The following is a 17,926-nucleotide window of genomic DNA, read 5'->3' as shown; positions in this document are numbered from 1 at the left end:
GCATAGCTCTAATGGCTTTAGCCCAAACGTAGCAGAGTTTTCCTGCACAGTGAAGAAGCTAGTCGAGGTGGAAATGACTAGTCAGCTAGACTCAGAATAACTATTTACAGGATTTATTAAAAGGAAAAATAAAACCAGCAGAGTTTCTGCATACAAAACAAAGCAAAATAAATCCTTTCTTTCTCTCTCTCTCTCATAACCATACACAGCACTCCTACTCCTAACACACCTAACACCAAACTGTGCTAGCATTTCTAGATAATAGAGTTGAGTGCTGGTCGTTAACCAATCAGAGTAAGTAGTTTCTAGGTCAAGCAGGCCTTGGCTTTCTGCCAAGAGTAAATTGACACTGCCTTGAGTTAATTGTGTGAAGCCAGAATCTGTAAGTTCCCATGAGAATCAATTAACAGAAACTGAACAACAACAACCCTGTGAGGTAGGTTATTCTGGTGACTGGCCCAAGGTCACCCAGTGAACTTTATGGCTAAGTGAGGATGCGCTTTAAGTAGTGTCTGGAAGTTCAGATGCATGGGAGATACATGGTTTTTTATTTGTGACGTTGAGTAAAATAGTTTTTTAGAAGAACTCCTGTATTGGAATTAACTCCATTTTTTTGAAGACGCACAATAAGCAGCTTTGCAAAGCATAATAAGCATATGGAGGATTTGCTCTATATTTAACATCTTCTCTCAGCATCATGAACAATTACAAAGTGCTTGTATTGGTCGGCATTCTGGTAATATGTAAGGGAAAGAGAAAATGAGTGCAAGCCCAAAAAAAGAAAAATCATCATTTGTACCAATAGGGTATTTTTTCCAATGGCTCCCCTCCCTGCATGCTACCTTCCTGATAAAGGAATATCTGATCCCATGTCTGTGATTAAGAATAAATTAGCTGTGATTTTAAAATTGGAGTAGACAAATTCACAGAGGTTAAGGTTATCAATTAGAGACGCGGGTGGCACTGTGGGTTAAACCACAGAGCCTAGGGCTTGCCGATCAGAAGGTCAGCGGTCCGAATCCCCGCGACAGGGTGAGCTCCTTGTCATGGTATTGCCGGAGAACAAAGGGGAGGAGGAGAGACAAGCAGAGGAAGGGGGGGCAGGAAGTGCCAGTGCAGGAAAGGGGGGAAAGCCAGGAGGAGGGAAGGCTCTCAGATGCTGGAGCAGAGCCTCAACTCCGCACAGGAAGCTCTGGCACTGACAGCGATGCAGTGCCAGTTCCATCTGCTCAGGAACGGAGAGGGTTAAAGCGAAGGGGGCAGAGACATCAATTGAGAATGCCTCGCCTCTTCTGCTGGAAAAGGGGCAGACGTAAATCACTTCGGGAATCTGACTCACAAGATTCGGACGCATAATTATGTGTGCTGCTTGTACATATGTAAAATAAAGACTGTATCTATGTATCTCTGAGTGAGCAGAAGCATTTCTTGCGGAGAGTATTCCCAAGCCATCACACTCCTGTTGTTCGGTCCCTGCTCCTGCCAACCTAGCAGTTCGAAAGCACGTCAAGTGCAAGTAGATAAATAGGTCCCGCTCCGGTGGGAAGCTAAACGGCGTTTCCGTGCACTTCTCTGGTTTGCCAGAAGCGGCTTAGTCATGCTGGCCACATGACCTGGAAGCTGTACTGACCTGGCCACATGACCTGGAAGCTCCCTCGGCCAGGAAAGCGAGATGAGCACCACAACCCCAGAGTCGTCCATGTCTGGACCTAACGGTCAGGGGTCCCTTTACCTTTTAAGTCTATCAATGCCATTCTACAATTAATATCTAATTGTAGAATATCTAAAGAACTATTTATAGTTCCATGAAAACGCGAGCAGGATTTGAAATATGAGCAGCAGTAGAACAACATTAAGGATAAATATAATAATAATAATAATAATAATAATAATAATAATAATAATAATAACTATTATTTTAAAATTGATACCCTGCTCATCTGCCTGGGTTTCCCAAGCCACTCTGGGCGGCTTCCAGTACATATAAAAACATAATAAAACATCAAACAATAATAACTTCCCATACAGGGCTGCCTTCAGATGTCTTCTAAAAGTTCATATGGAAGATGTACAAAACGGAACCCCGTGACGGAAACCAGAGCGCACGTAAACACTGTTTACCTTCCCGACACAGAGGTATCTATTTATCTACTTGCACTGGTATGCTTTCGAACTACAGTGGTACCTTGTTTGTTGAATTTAATCCGTTCCAGGAGTCCGTTCGACTCCCCGAACAGTTTGAAAACCAAGGCATGGCTTCTGATTGGCTGCAGGAGCTTCCTGCACTCAATCAGAAGCATTGGAAGCCGTGTGAGACGTTCGGCTTCCAAAAAACATTCGCAACCTGGAACACTCACTTCTGGAGTTGCAACGTTTGGGAGACAAAATGTCCGGGTACCAAGGCGTTCAACAACCAAGGTACAACTCTACTAGGTTGGCAGAAGCTAGGACAGAGCAAAGCGGGGTGCTCACCCATCACACGAATTCAAAATGCCGACCTTCCGATCGGCAAGCCCAAGAGGCTCGGTGGCTTAGACCACAGCGCCACCCGCTTCCCAACTCTTAACTAATGCATTCTACTGCTATGTGTAGAATTCTACACAGGAGATAATGAAGAAAAGATGGAAATATTTATATATTTTAAAATAACAAGATTAACACTTTTACCTTCCTCAGTTTTGCCACTTTCAATGTAAGGTGTTAGAAAAAGCGGTTTTCCAGGGTCTCCTCCCGACGGCGCTCCGTACTTTATTCCCCGAAAAGCTCTTCGGAACACACTCCATCGTTCCTGGGTGAGGACTAGCTCCAAGCTCAAGCTTAGACTGAGCAAAGCCAGCAAGACCCGTGTCATCTTGCCCATCTTTTCATCCACCTTAGAATAAATCAGATTAGAGCACAATTTTAAACATGCGCTGCTGCGGCTTCGTAAAGTCTGTCTAGCTCCTCCCCTCCCCTCAATAGTAGCTCTGGGATGTTATGCACCATCTACCTCAAAGTTAAGTGCTTTCCAGTCTCTGTTCCTTGTCACAGCTGAGAAAGCAGAAGTGGCTACAAGCGCTGCATTTTAACAAACACAACTAAGGGTTTGTTCACATGGGTGGCTTAAAATGAAACTAAGTCATTTTCGCCTGCTGTGTGTCAATCTGCATTTGCAGAGTGTTGTTCGCATGGGAGACCAGGTGGGGATACCCAATATGCATAATAATAATAATTTTGTTATTTACATGCCGCCCATCTGACTGGGTTGCCCCAGTAATATTCCCAACAGAATATTAAAAACACAACCAAACATCAAAAACTTCCCTGAAGGGCTGCCTTCAGGCGTCTTCTAAAAGTCAGATAGTTTCCCCGCCCCCTGCAGCCCCTCCACAATTCCCATTCATGAAGCGCTCATCTGCGAATGCGCAACCGCGGTCTCAAATTTGTGTGCCGTTCTGAAGTACATAGCAAATGCACCTGAAGTTTTCTAATTGGATTGAAGCTGGTATTTGATTAGTAACTACAGAATTGATAATGGATCATGTGAATGCGGCTTCAAAAACTAGAAGTGGGAGAGCACTAAGATGTGGAGTACCAGGTAATGTGAACATATTCTAAGACTGCAGTTATAACTCCCCTTTCTGGGAGCGAGCACCATTGAATTCAGCAGGGCTTAATTCTGCGCAGACGTGGTTAGGACTGCAAGACAGTGCATCCTGTTAAGGGTAGACAGAGAAGGAATAGGAAAATCTGTGGTGATCAACCAGGACTGCAATTTAAAGCTCTTCACTAGACAATTGATGTCTTTGTTTCCAGGTTTTGGATTGGCCCTGTCTGCCAACGCATGGAGGGGAACAAGCAATGGGGGTGTAGAGAAGGTGGGGCCAAGGTAATAAACAACAACAACACTTATACCCCGCCCATCTGGCCAGGCCTCCCCAGCCACTCTGGGTGGCTCCCAACAGAATATTAAAAACACAATAAAACATCAAACATTAAAAACTTCCCTAAACAGGGCTGCCTTCAGATGTCTTCTAAAAGTCAGATAGTGTTTATTTCCTTGACATCTGATGGGAGGGCGTTCCACAGGGCGGGTGCCATTACCAAGAAGGCCCTCTGCCTGGTTCCCTGTAACCTAACTTCTCGCGGTGAGGGAACTGCCAGAAGGCCCTCAGAGCTGGACACCAGTGTCCGGGCTGAATGATGGGGGTGGAGACGCTCCTTCAGGTATACAGGTACTCATCCCCACTCTATCACACAATTCTAATTGCATAGGAGGGAGATAAAAGACTGATGAGGGCTCAGGCAGTCATCAACAACTGAGACAAGAAAGTACACAAGCAGATGGGTTGGGAAATGGCAGTCTTTCATTTCCTTCTCCCCAAGCCCAACAATTACAGAGAGTACCTGGTTAATTCCAAACAAGATTTCGAAAGGAGAAATCTAAAGAACTCATACCGGAAAGGAAAGGGTTTTCAATCAGCAGCTGCAGAAGCAGAATTAGTTTTTCAGAGACGTCCTGCGTAAGCCCAGCTGCAGCAGGAGAGACCAAAGTTAAATCAATGGCACTTCCATGTGTACAGAGAGTTCGTGCAGCAAAGAAGTGCTTTCTGCTGCAAAAGCGGGCTGAACTTTTCTTTAACCTAGTTCTAAATTGATTTTCAAGCATTACAGATCTATACAACGCAGACTGGCTGTTAGTCACACATTTCAACTCGGAGCAGGATGGCCTCTGAAGCCTCTACTCTCTCCCACGTCCTAATGCCAGCCTTAGAGAGAACAATTGCTGAAGGAAGTCGGGCATGCTTTGTTGTTTCCCTATAACAAGACAGAGCTTGTTGGTGCTTTTATGCAAAGGAGAAAATGCGTAACTGGAAGGTAGCAACAGTAAGAACTACCCAAGGGCTGTTTCTCACATTACAGGCAATCTGAGTATTGCACTGGAGCCACATCTCTAGGATTACTGTCCGGACATAATGCTACTGCCCCAATTAGAATTTCACCCTTCTGACCAGCTACCAGAATTGGAGGATGCAAAGCCAGAAAAAAATCTAGCTGAGCCATTCTAGCTGCTAGCACACCAGAACCTGCCTTATACAGGTTCGTACCTCAGAAGTCAAACGGAATCCATTCCGGAAGTCCGTCTGACCTCCAAAACATTCGGAAACCAAGGAATGGCTTCCGATTGGCTGCAGTAAGCTCCTGCAGCCAATCAGAAGCTGTGCTTGGAAGTTTGGGTTCCAAAGAACGCTCGCAAACTGGAACACTCACTGTTGTGTTTGTGGCGTTCGGGATCCAAAGCGTTCGACTCGCAAGGCATTCTGGATCCAAGGCACAACTGTAACGAGTTAAGACTCTCTAGGTCAGTATTGGCTTCACAGACTGGCAGCTGTACTCCATGGTTTCAAGCAGGGCATCTGAAAGCCAGCAAAGCAGGTCTTTGCAGGGCTCACAACAAATATGGTATCTGGTTCCTTCAGCATTAGGAGCTGCTTTTGTAGCTGGAGTCAGTCTGCATGCTGACTGGCCAGCTGTTTATTTGTGTTTGAGGTTGGGGTTCCAACCCTAAGAAACAGATGCAGGTGACATTCACTGTAGCCACCTTCCCTTTCATTCCCCCCTCCCACTGTATATTTAACTTCATACCTCAGCATTAAAAAAGGCTCTCCTATCCTGCAATAAGGGACACAGGTGGCACTGTGGTCTAAACCACTGAGCCTAGGGCTTGCCAAACAGAAGGTTGGGGGTTCGAATCCCTGCAATGGGGTGAGCTCCTGTTGCTCGGTCCCTGCTCCTGCCAACCTAGCAGTTCGAAAGCACACCAAAAAGTGCAAGTAGATAAATAGGTACCGCTCCGGCGGGAAGGTAAACGGCATTTCCGTGCTCTGCTCTGGTTCACCAGAAGTGGCTTAGTCATGCTGGCCACATGACCCAGAAGCTGTACGCCGGCTCCCTCGGCCAGTAAAGCGAGATGAGCGCCGCAACCCCAGAGTTGTCCATGACTGGACCTAATGGTCAGGGGTCCCTTTACCTTTATCCTACAATAACAAAGCCTAAACACACGTAAAGCAAATGTATTGAGCTACCATTGCCTTTATATCCTTTGCCTTCCTCAGTACTGAATTTCATATTGTAAGCTCCTCTAGGCAGGGATCTCTCCTTTTATACTTTGTAAAGCACCATGCCCAGAAATGACACTTTATCAATCAATGGATGATGGACCACTGGACACAGGACAATGCTGTACTGGGAAGCAAATCCAGTCCCCCTTCCCTTCATGCTCAGTTGAGGCCAACTAGCATTATCTCTAGACATGGTTTAATACTAGAAAAAGTATGCAAGAGAAAGCATTGTTCACTCACAGTGGAAATTACATTTATGAACTCTAAAGAGAGTCATGTGCAATGCAAGCTGTGCCTCTATACTGAAAAGGCTAACGAATACATCGTCTTTTCTTGGCAATCTACACTCCAGTGACAGTTGTCCAAAGTCGAACAGCTAATCAAAGGTTTAGAATTCAGAGATAAATAGATTGGTGGAGGGGGAGAAATGGCAATATTTCTATTGTAGCAAAAGCAGAAGGATGCATTAGTTCCACACATATAAAAACCAGTCAGCCACTCAGGCACACTTATAAAACAATGGCAGAATTTTCTCAATGGATGAGGAAGCACAGACAATGTTATCAGGCTACCGCAGCCTTGCTGAATGGGGACTAGTGAACAGCCAGCCTGAAAGGGCATCCAAGACGCCGTTTTATTCCTGAAATGCCAAATCCCCTCTCCATTGGACTGTAAAGATATAGTAAACTTTGCATCATCCCTTCAACCTGACTGCCTGTAAGCAATTTTTTTGACACCTTTGGTATCAAGTAGAGTAGGGGAGTGCTTTCACTAGGAATGGAAGGTGGTGCAGCTTGTACAAAGGAATTTGTTTCTTTCCTTTTTGACTTCTTGCTCTAAAAAAGAGCTGATGAAAATTTAAAATGGGAAAAAAGTTTTACGGTCCTGAATCTTGCAGGAACACAGAAAACATTATTATTTAGCAATGTGAAACCTGGCAGGGTGGGGAGTAACATTTTTGCTGTTCACACATACAGTGGTACCTTGGGTTAAGAATTTAATTCATTCTGGAGGTCCGTTCTTAACCTGAAACTGTTCTTAACCTGAGGTAGCACTTTAGCTAATGGGGCCTCCCACTGCCGCCGGAGCACAAGTTCTGTTCTCATCCTGAAGCAAAGTTCTTAACCCGAGGTACTATTTCTGGGTTAGCGGAGTCTGTAACCTGAAGCATATGTAACCCAAGGTACCACTGTACTTAGAAGCATGACTCTCAAAAATATTCGCAACAAGCCAATACAGTTTCTCCTGAATATATTATTACTACTTGATCACCTCCCATATATGTCCCAATGTGATGTATGAAATATAAGAAAAAGAGCCAGAAATTTACAAAAAGAAAGAAAAAACTCATCAGTTTCAGAACAATGCAAAATGGATAACTACGGCAGAGACCTTTTCATCTAGATGGGAAAGGCTGACAGAATAACTGCTTAATGTGTTCTAAAGCAGCTGCTGAGCATCTGTCTTCTCCTGTCTATGCAATTGTAAATCTATGACCAGAGAAGAGAGGGAGGAAACTATCCAACAGGAAGGCAAATCTTTAAATATTGGTATTCAGTGAGAATTCAAATAGTGTAGGGCAAGTAAGAACTGCAACAAAATGTTGCAGTGCAAAGTGTTCCTGGCAGCCAACCATGCCATCTTAAACGATAGTCTATTTTTGGGTAAAGATGCACCTTTGCATAGAAGGAAATATCAACAGGTGCAACTTGAATTACAAGCTCCCTAACTCTTTTCCATTCTGGCGCAAGCAACATTCCATAGCCATTGAGGATGTCCCTAATTGAACTGTTTGGGGTTTTTATTTTATACTTCTACAAACTCCTGAGGCTCCATCAATTCTGGGTGGTAGTGATTTGGTAACATAAGGATCCGCAGTTGGAGGATGGGTTTGCTATTAGTACAGGACCGAAATTCATGTCAGTTTACTGCCACTGTTTGAATTCCCTTAAAAGTCAAAAAGATCAGAACAAGGGAATTAGTACTTTGAGCTGCATCTCCTCAGAGAACAGGTTAGCCAGAAATTCTCGATTTCAAGGGAGCTGTTATTAGGCCAATATTCTTAAGTAGGGAGGGAACATGAAAGAGCTGGAAGAAGAGTGGTTTGCCACAGTTTGCTTCTGAGGTGAAGTTTGAATGGATCTTCTTGGCCAGGGGTCAGAAAACTTTTTCAGCAGGGGGCCGGTCGACTGTCCCTCAGACCTTTTGGGGGGCCAGAATATTTTTTTTGGGGGGGAATGAACGAATTCCTATGCCCCACAAATAACCAAGAGATGCATTTTAAATAAAAGCACACATTCTGCTCATGTAAAAACACCAGGCAGGCCCCACAAATCACCCAGAGATGCATTTTAAATAAAAGCACACATTCTACTCATGTAAAAACACGCTGATTCCTGGACCGTCTGCGGGCTGGATTTAGAAGGCGATTGGGCCAGCTCCGGCCACCGGGCCTAAGTTTGCATACCCATGTTCTTGGCTCACAATATTACACTGCAAGCCTATACATGCCAACTCAAAAGTAAGTCCAACTGAGTTAAAGTGCTTCTCATTCCTAAATCCAGCAGGGATAGGATTGCTGAAAATCACTATACTCTCAGCTCCTTTTCAAGTCCCAAAGCATTTTTGTCTATTCTTTGTTGCTGGTTTTGGAAGACTGGGGTACAAATCTGGAACTTGGTTATGAGTTTGGCAAGAAAAGACCAAAATGAATCTTTTTTTTTTTTCCAGAATATGTTGGGCAAAGTCAAGTAGAGCTTGCCAAATACTTTTACCATGATAGGTTCCAAGTCAGTCAGGTGTATCGCAGCAAAACAGTGGAAGAGAGTAACTTTAATCATTACGAAACTAAGAAAGGAATCAGATTTCTTCACGGTATTTCACTACTTCTTAGGATTACATTTTGCTTGGTAACATCTTGCTCCTCTTCCAAGCAAACATTGAAGTATTTCATATTCAGGAAAAAAAGATATGAAAACAGAGAAAATTCAAGAGAGATGTTACTCACTTGCTACAGTCAAAAATGTCATTCATAATAAAGGTTCGTGGCTCCTCAAGCTTCAGAAATAATAAATTGACATAGTTATTAAGAACTCTATATTAGTACTACCTGAGTGGTACAGTGGTACCTCGGGTTAAGAACTTAATTCATTTTGGAGCTCCGTTCTTAACCTGAAACTGTTCTTAACCTGAGGTAACACTTTAGCTAATGGGGCCTCCTTGCTGCTGCTGCGCCGTCGTCGTGCGATTTCTGTTCTCATCCTGAAGCAAAGTTCTTAACCCGAGGTACTATTTCTGGGTTAGCAGAGTCTGTAACCTGAAGTGTCTGTAACCTGAGGTACCACTGTATTTGTTTTAATAGGCTTAATCAGCTTAGCTACAAGAACACCACAGACATTGAGGGTCTATATTCTTACCTGTTACGAGTAGTAAGCTAGCTTTCTCCTTAGCCAGTCCTATCAAGCCAAATTTTAGTGGGGCTACCCAAAGGACAGAATGGCTAATAACTACTTTTATAAGTACCATAAGAATGCAGCAACAACAATAAAATGACAGCTGATGCTGATTCTGTGTCAATGGCATGCCCCCTTGTGGCTAATACTGATCTTACTGTAGCTAATACTGGATTATTATTTCCATTGTCAAAAGTGTAAATAAGAGCAAATATTTAGCGCATTTTGCAACAATGCTACATAGCTGCTCTAAAGGCAATACTGACCACTTGTCATCTCAAACCGATCTTACAAAACAGTCATGGCAAAAATAATAAGATCAAACCACAGCCGTGAAACTTCACAACCACTTCCATTGTTTCCTTCCATTTGCATTCTTCTTCCTTCAAATATTGAATTTACTTACCCATTCTGCTAGTGTGGTACAACATTTCCTAGTTTCAATAGAGGAGTTTATTTCTCATTTTCACCCAGAATTTCTATATCATTTTGCCCAAAGAAAAAAACAAACAAACCACTTCACAACTCACCAAAGAAACATGGCTTTAGCAACTTAACAGTAGTATATGGCACCACAGATTTCTCTTAACTAATGAGAAGCGAACTATTTCACTGCATCACAGTCAACATTTCCTGTTTCGTTTTTTGCCTCCCCATGCAAATCTGTCGTTTCCTTATTCTCACCCACCCATTCGGTAGAACTTCATGATTCACTTTCTGAAGCCTGGGAGCCTCAATATGCCATCCATTACTTAACCCCCAAACCACCTATCCCTTCTTGTTCCTTTCCCATATTCTTGACAATACTTTTATCAGGAGACCATCTGATCAAACTGTATGGCAGCCTTCTTCTTCGGCGATCACTCGTAGCAGAGTAAGATTGTCTTCCATAAACACGGTTTTAACAGCGGGTCCGTGAGTGACTGTGGAGGCCAATTCTGGATCCACACATCCTTCCACAGTGGGGACATTGGTTCACGGGCGGGAGTTGAGTATGAGCGTCTTCAAAGCCCATGACGCCTTTGGTAAAGGCTGTTCTCCAACTGGAACACTTGCAGGCCAGTGTTTCTCAATTGTCGGTGTTTATACAACATTTTTTTTTTTTAGATTTGCCTTGAGAGAGTCTTTAAACCTCTTTTGTTGACCACCAGCATTACACTTTCCATTTTTAATTTTGGAATAGAGTAGTTGCTTTGGAAGATGATAATCAGGCATCTGTACAACATGACCAATCCAACGAAGTTGATGTTAAAGAATCATTGCTTCAATACTGGTGGATCTTTGCTTCTTCCAGTACACTGGCATTAGTTTGCCTGTCTTCCCAAGTGATAAAAGCCTATAGCTGCCATTACACACTCTGGAACTGTACCTATGGTTTGGCAGAATTGGTTCATTTGGGATTTGTTTGACAGCAATATATATTTTTGCCATGTCATCTATCGCCTACACTACATATGAACTACAAGACGCAGAAGCAGGAACACGAGAATCTGTAATTTTGGTTTCTCTCCATTCCATGATTTTTCTAATCTTACGTTCAGTTCTCCACATTTCCACATCGGTTTGCAAACTTTTTCTTAAAAGTCCTTGTGAAAAGTCACCATAATTTTAGTGTCGATTTCTCCTAATATACGTTCTTGTAGGCAGTTTTTGTTTCATATACACATTTTAGCAAAGCAATTTTCTCTAACATAATCCATTTCTCTACGTTGATTTTAGTAATACACTCCTCCTGGTATATGCATTCTTTAACATGTTATCTGGCTATGTTTCTGTGTGTGTATTGTTCTGGAAAGTTGAAACTTTGCAGTTCGTCTTTAAATGCAAATTAAATCAGACTCCCCACATGGGTACAGGACATCTTCCACATAACCAGGCTACATGGCTTTTTAAAAACAAACAAAAAACAAACAAAAGTATTTTGTTTTGCTATAACTCTTTTGTTTCAAATAGTCAATGATGCTTAAGGCTCTCCCTCTCAAGCACAAATCCAAGGAGCAAAGTGGATGTAATATTCCTCCAAAGATCACACTGAACTAGGATACAAAGGCAGATCTACACATTCTGAGTTTTTAACTCCTTGTCTGTTTCCCAAGATTGCAGCTGGGGAGTAAAGGGTTAACTCTCTCCTTCAAATATATTTTGCTCTCCACAAAGATCACCCCCCTCCTTATATGAATCATCTTTTCTTCAAGCTTGGGGCAGTGGAAAGAGAATGAGTGTGAGATTGAGAAAGACAGCGAGTGAATGACTGTGTGTCCGTTTGAATGAATGAAGAAATGAACAAATGTCACATGCCTAGGTGTATATATGAATGCATATTGTGTTTTTTGTGTGTGGATGATGTATGAATGGGTATGTGTTTTATAGCGACCCCTTGAAAAGCTAGCCATGAAGAAATGCGGCCTACAGGCTGAAAAAGCTTCCCTACTTCTGCCCAGAAGATCTATTTGCTGTTCCCGGAATCATGAGCTGCCAAACTGAGACTTGGAGGTCAATATTTCAAACAGTAGAAACAGCAGCAGTTTACATATAACTACTCTTATCCTCTTCACAAGTGGCAGACTGCTTACCATTGCTATGGTACCAACCCTGATCCAGTACCAACAGTTGTACTAAGTTTACAGACATGAATAGGACATGCATCACTTCCTTATTCTTGCAACTACTGCCCCATACAAGTCAACGAAGAAGCAAGACTGGCCCTTAAATGCCAAACAGTTCTCAGTTTCGTTTCTAAGGGAAACGTAGAAAACAGCATGTTCTTGAATGTGTTCAAGTCACATACTTTCCAAAAATGAGTTCCCATTTTTTCCTTAAAAGAAAGTGATCTTGAAAGGACATCGAATAACTGTGCAGGGCCAGGAAGCCATATACAGTGGTACCTCGGGTTAAGTACTTAATTCATTCCGGAGCTCCGTTCTTAACCTGAAACTGTTCTTAACCTGAAGCACCACTTTAGCTAATGGGGCCTCCTGCTGCTGCCGTGCCGCCGGAGCACAATTTCTGTTCTCATCCTGAAGCAAAGTTCTTAACCTGAAGCACTATTTCTGGGTTAGCGGAGTCTGTAACCTGAAGCATATGTAACCCAAGGTACCACTGTACTATTTTCCCCATTTTTTATTTTTTTTACAGTGCTACATTCACCCATCCTTTACGATACTTAAAAATAAGTAAATGTTCTAGACAGAGACAGGGCTGTACTGACAATCAGGTCACCAGAGATTGTCATGGCTTTCCTCCAACAGTGACAGCTCTACTACAGCAATGGTTGCAGGAAGGCCAGTTGTGTCTGTGCTTCTAAGACCTTGCCCTGATTCTGCCTGAAGTAATAGAAAACCCAGCCAACCTAATTTGAATGGACACATAGGAAGTTGCTTTATACCAAGGCAAACCATTGATCCATCCAGCCCAGTACTGTCAACATTGATTGGCTGTGAATCTCCAGGGTTACAGGCAAGGGACATTCCCAAATCTACCTGCAGATGCCAGGAATGGAACCTGGGGATTTCTGCATGCAGAGGAGATGCTCTGCTCCTGGGATCTGGGCATTTCCTGTAAGCAAAATTAAACAGGCAATGATAACTACTGTTTTCAGCTCAGGATACTGGGGTGATCTAGAGCAGAGGAGAGCAAAGGCAGATCAGAATCTACTGGGGGATTTTAGGGGAAGAGTAGAAAGAGCTTCTTTACTCCCAACTGTTTTTTAAAAAGTAAGGCTTCCTTAAAATAAAATAAGGCTGCTGAGTAAAGATCACATAGGGAATGGATTTTGGTATGAATACTTTTCTAGTTCTGAAAACCAATGTGTGAGTTTTTCCTGGGGATTTTCCCAACAGGTGTTTCTGCCAATCCACCAGTGGGAGCTGCCAGATATATACTGTACAAGGTTTTCTATTTCAGTGTAGACTAATCGCACATAAGCCAGCTTGGTGTGGAATGCCTTTCTTTCAGCAGAAAACCTAAATCACTGTACACTGAAGAAAGGTAGCCAAATCCAGCCCAAATGCACTGATCTGTTCAGGACAGCAAAGTTCTCAGCAGTCCTTGAATCACCTCTAATCTGCTACCTATGTAGCCATTCTTTCCCAATGGACTCCAGGCCTCTAAATCTGGGCCTTAACCAGGCCTATAATTTTAGAACTTTCCAGCTAGCCATTAAAGCAGACGTTCCATTACCACATGCTAGGTTCACAGCAGTGGGAAGCTTATAGCAGGAATCACATCCCATAACCTGCTATCATGGCATTAAAGGCAGGGACCCCTTCATGATCCCAGGAATAATCCTGGCCTGACCCTGTTCCTTATCTGACCCACCATTTTGCACCAGGCTCCAGCTGATGGGCTTAGGAGTTTTAGTAAAATAATATTTTTTTAAAAAAACCAAGATTCCACAAGTGTAATATCTGTCCATCCTTGTTCTAGAAAAGAAATAAGGAAGAAGTGTGTCAAGAGTCATGGATAATCTGTTGGGGAGTGTATGTTGAATGATGGACAGGACCAGATCCAAAAGTGGGTGGTGTTATGAACTGAAGTTCTCACCCTGGGCCAGCAGGGGGATACTGTAGATAGTTTTCACTCAGGTCCACATATGCAAATAAGGGATTGAAAGTGACATTCAGTGATTGGATAGTTACAGAAAATGGTTACTGTTGCATTCTAGTGGAGCTCTCTATAAGCAGGCTGGCTGAACCCTTCAGTTCAGTTCTGTCCTGGCCTGTGAATAAACAAGAGCTGTTTGAAGAATCGCTGTGTCGTCTGATATGTTCACTCACAACTTAACAGGTGGGGTGTGCAGCACTGCTCAGCTCTATTTTCTTGCTGTGCCACTCATCATTCTATTTGCTTTTTACCTCTTTATCCATCTTTTTTCTCTCCCTCTGCCATCCTCCCAACCTGCAAGTCCTTTTTATTTCTAGGCTCACCATATAGGAGCCACATCATCTCTCCCCCACTTTCTCTGACACACACACACACACACACACACTGAAGCAATTGCCTAAGAAGTGAGCTAGACAACAGTGGCCTGACAGCAAGGCTTTTTTCCAAAGGAAAAATTATGACAGGGGCTTATAATTTGTGCACAAAATGTGAGCTGCAACAACGCACCTGTGCATTTTCCTGGTGTGTGCCTAATATACTTTCTGGTTTATGAGTCAGATTTCCAGGAACCGGGAATATAACAGCACTACTGCAAAAGAATTTCCTTGCATATTAAAAACATTGGTGACTCCTCTGCAGATGATGACGGAGTGTTTTTGGCAGTGGAAGAAAAAAGAGGCATGCCTGATGTGGGTCTGGGATTCTAAGGGACCCTGGACTTCTTAGTTTGCTTTTCACATCATCAGTTGCTTTTTATGCCATCTAAAATCATGCATATTTTGCATACCTTGAATTTTTGTAACTTCTCATTGCCGGTTTGCTGCTCAGCCACAGGGTCCTCGCTACCGATTGAGAGCTACAAAACCTATTGTTCTTTGATGTTTCCTGATGCAAGCGGACATATCCAAAGCCTAAGCAAAACATGCAGCCACAGAACTGTCAATTAAGGTTGGATTTAACCCGGCTTTTATAAGCCAGTTGTGCAACAAGGAAGCGCCTTTCGGCCTTTCCTAACTTCTGCAAATGCTGGTTTCCTTTCCAGTGCTATTACTTATCAGGAGCAGATTAAGAGGAAGTCAGGCGTTCCCCTCCCCTTCCACAAATCATTCTTAATTTATTACGATGTATCACTGAACTCATTTGAACTTACTTTGGAGCAAACCTGCTTTAGCCTGCCCTTTAAATTTAAGCCAGGCCTCAAGTGGGGGCCTTCGGCTTTCAAAACGCTGGAACAGGAGCGATCATAAGGAAGAGAAGGGTGTTTCAGCATACTTAAAAATGATTTTTGCCTTTGGCAGCCAGTAACCATCACCAGCTTCTGACACTGACACATTCACACACACACACACACACACACAAGATTTGGAAGAAAGCCTTCCCGAGAAACACGCCTTCCAGTTGTGGGCAACCCCTGGCACCCTTCTTTTTTGGAAATTAACCATTGCTGTTCCGGCAGGTTTTCGACAACCATTAACCGCACGGAGGCGACCTTGCGCTTTATTGCTTTGCTTTATCCTAAAAAAAAGGGGGGGGGGGATTTCAACATGAGGCCCTTCCAAACAGCAGCAGCCCCTGGACTGAGCTAGTCAGCCCCCTAACCAAAAGGGAAAACACCCCCGGCGCTGTCTTATTACGGATTCTACCCTAAATGCGCCGCATCTAGCATACAGCGCTGGCTTACCTGCCCAGAGACATTGGCCCAAATTTCCGGCCTCACTCACCGGCTGCAGATCATGTGCTGACCCCCACCGGCAACCGGAGCCCTGCAAGCAGGCTGGCAAGCCACAAGCCCGCATGCAGCCAATCGCGATCCCTGGAAGGGGAGGCGGGGGGAGAAGAAGCAGCCTTGCCCGCCCCCTTTGCCTATGGCGCCTGCCCATTGGGAAAGCGAAGGCGCCTTCGGCGGATCCCTCGCATTATTTAGGCTTTGGAATAAGCATGGATTAAACCGGTCTACATAAAGAAACCGGTCTACATAAAGAAGCAAAGCACATTTCTCCCCCCTCCCTTCATTTCTGCAATACTAAACTGGGAAGAATTCCCCCAACAGGAGAGCAGAATAGGATCGCGCTGCGCGGGCGTCTAGCAATGAAAGGCCAGGTCTCAGGATCTGACGCTGCGCAACGTGCTTGCAATTAAAACGTCTGTGCCGAGGACATTTACTGAGAAATAAGTCCCGCTGCTGGGCTCGGATTTGCTTCTGCGTAAGCGCAGTTAGAATCGCCCTATGTTTTCGCCCTGCGTTAAAGCATCAGCAGCCACTGCTGCTGTCAGCTGACAGCCCCACTCACCTCCTCCTTTCTGCTCTTAAAGAAACAGTACGTCAAAACGGCGTAGTTTGCGTGTTGCTCAGTTTTGTGGGTTAAGCGCCCCCAAACCATGGGCGTAGCCAGGATTTATTTGGGAGGGGAAGGCATTATGTGTGGTGAGAGGTGGGGCAGAACCACGTTGTCTGTGATGCAATTGGTCAGTTAAATATTCTTATTTACTTACTTAATTTAGCCCCCTGCAATCCCTCAGGCTAGCCCATGCCCAAGACTGAACCAGTTTTTAAAAAGATATTTAATACATTTTTTTCCACAGAACATATAGGCAAAGTGACTTTTTGTTTTTAAACTGAAGCAGCCTCAAGCTGCGTGGAAAGGCAGAGCAGAAATGTTTTCAATTAAAGTAAGTAAAAGGTCTGTGGAGACTTTTGTTAGGTGAGAGCACGATCCACTGATGAAACCAAAAGGGTTTTTTATATTTCCCTATGATTTTTCCAAACTACGTATTTAGAAAACAGATTATATAAATATATGTGCCTGCCGTGTTTTTCTTTTCTTTTCTAAAAAAATTTGCATTTGATTTTAAAGGTGGAAAACATTTTCCATGTTCAGCACATGGTAAGTCAGAAGATATATCCAGAATTTCAAAGTGATTTGACATTGTTTACTAAAAACTGCAGTGCTGTAGCCTTATTGAACACAATGAATACTGTATTACTGAGCACAAATGTTAACATCATGTTCTGCATGTCATTCCCAACAAAGCAAGAAGATAGTACTGTTCCCACTAAACATAGCAGAGTGTTTAGATAAAATTATAGAATTCTAGAGTTGGAAAGGACCACAAATGGGGGGCCACTAGGGGCGCATTGGAAGATGGCTGACAATTAGTGGCGTAGCGTGGGTTGTCAGCACCCAGGGCAAGGCAACCTAACCTGTGGATTTGCGCCCCCTAACCCGTGGATTTGCGCCCCCTAACCCCCAGATGTTGCGCCCGGTGCGGCCGGGCCCCCCTGCACCCCCCACGCTACACCACTGCCGACAATACCATCTCTCCGACCCACACGGGGTAATTAAGAGGCTGTTATGGGAGTAGGCAGCCTCCCTTGTTGCCCCAAGAAAATGGGGAACACTGCCCTTGCCTGCTGTGCCCATAAATCACCCCCTAATTCGAAAGAAGGGGGTGAGGGCCCTAGGCAGAATGCCCCCGTGTGGACCTCAGCTCTCCTGGACGCTGTCTCTGATAGCGCACTAGCTGCAGCAATTTGGAATAATTAATTACAAAAGAAGCAAATGCACATATTTCAAGTTGATGGGAGTGAAGACTGCTAATTTAAGGGACCTCTGCGAAAGAAGACGACGGGTTGGAGCAACAGGAATATTTTACGATGAAGATACACCAAAGGCTGGGTATGTTGGCAACGGGACTGAGGGGGGGACGGACCTTTTTTACTTTTCTTCTATGTGATTTATCAAGAACCCCTCCTTATTAGAACCATCAGTT

At 43.8% G+C, this 17,926-nt stretch overlaps 1 protein-coding gene across 3 annotated transcripts in view; it reads right to left on the bottom strand.

Annotated features, from left to right (window-relative positions):
- CPVL (carboxypeptidase vitellogenic like) overlaps window positions 1-16,551 on the bottom strand; it is a 63,572-nt gene extending 47,021 nt beyond the window's left edge. The window contains exons 1-2 of one of the 3 annotated variants that reach the window (XM_081164741.1): window positions 16,443-16,551; window positions 2,668-2,872 (exon numbers count right to left, since the gene is read on the bottom strand). In XM_081164741.1, coding sequence (XP_081020867.1) covers window positions 2,668-2,860 — 193 coding nt within the window. In that variant the 5' untranslated portion in view covers window positions 2,861-2,872; window positions 16,443-16,551. Of the gene's footprint in view, window positions 1-2,667; window positions 2,873-15,832; window positions 15,986-16,442 lie in introns of those variants that run through there. The other 2 variants (XM_081164740.1, XM_081164739.1) reach the window with 2 other exon arrangements.
- Between the last annotated feature and the right edge of the window lie 1,375 nt (window positions 16,552-17,926).

The sequence above is a fragment of the Podarcis bocagei genome, assembly GCF_964188305.1.
Source record: "Podarcis bocagei genome assembly, chromosome: 12".
Classification (NCBI taxonomy): domain Eukaryota; kingdom Metazoa; phylum Chordata; class Lepidosauria; order Squamata; family Lacertidae; genus Podarcis; species Podarcis bocagei.
Note: the sequence above shows the minus strand (reverse complement) of the source record. Positions and strands in the feature narration are given on the sequence as shown.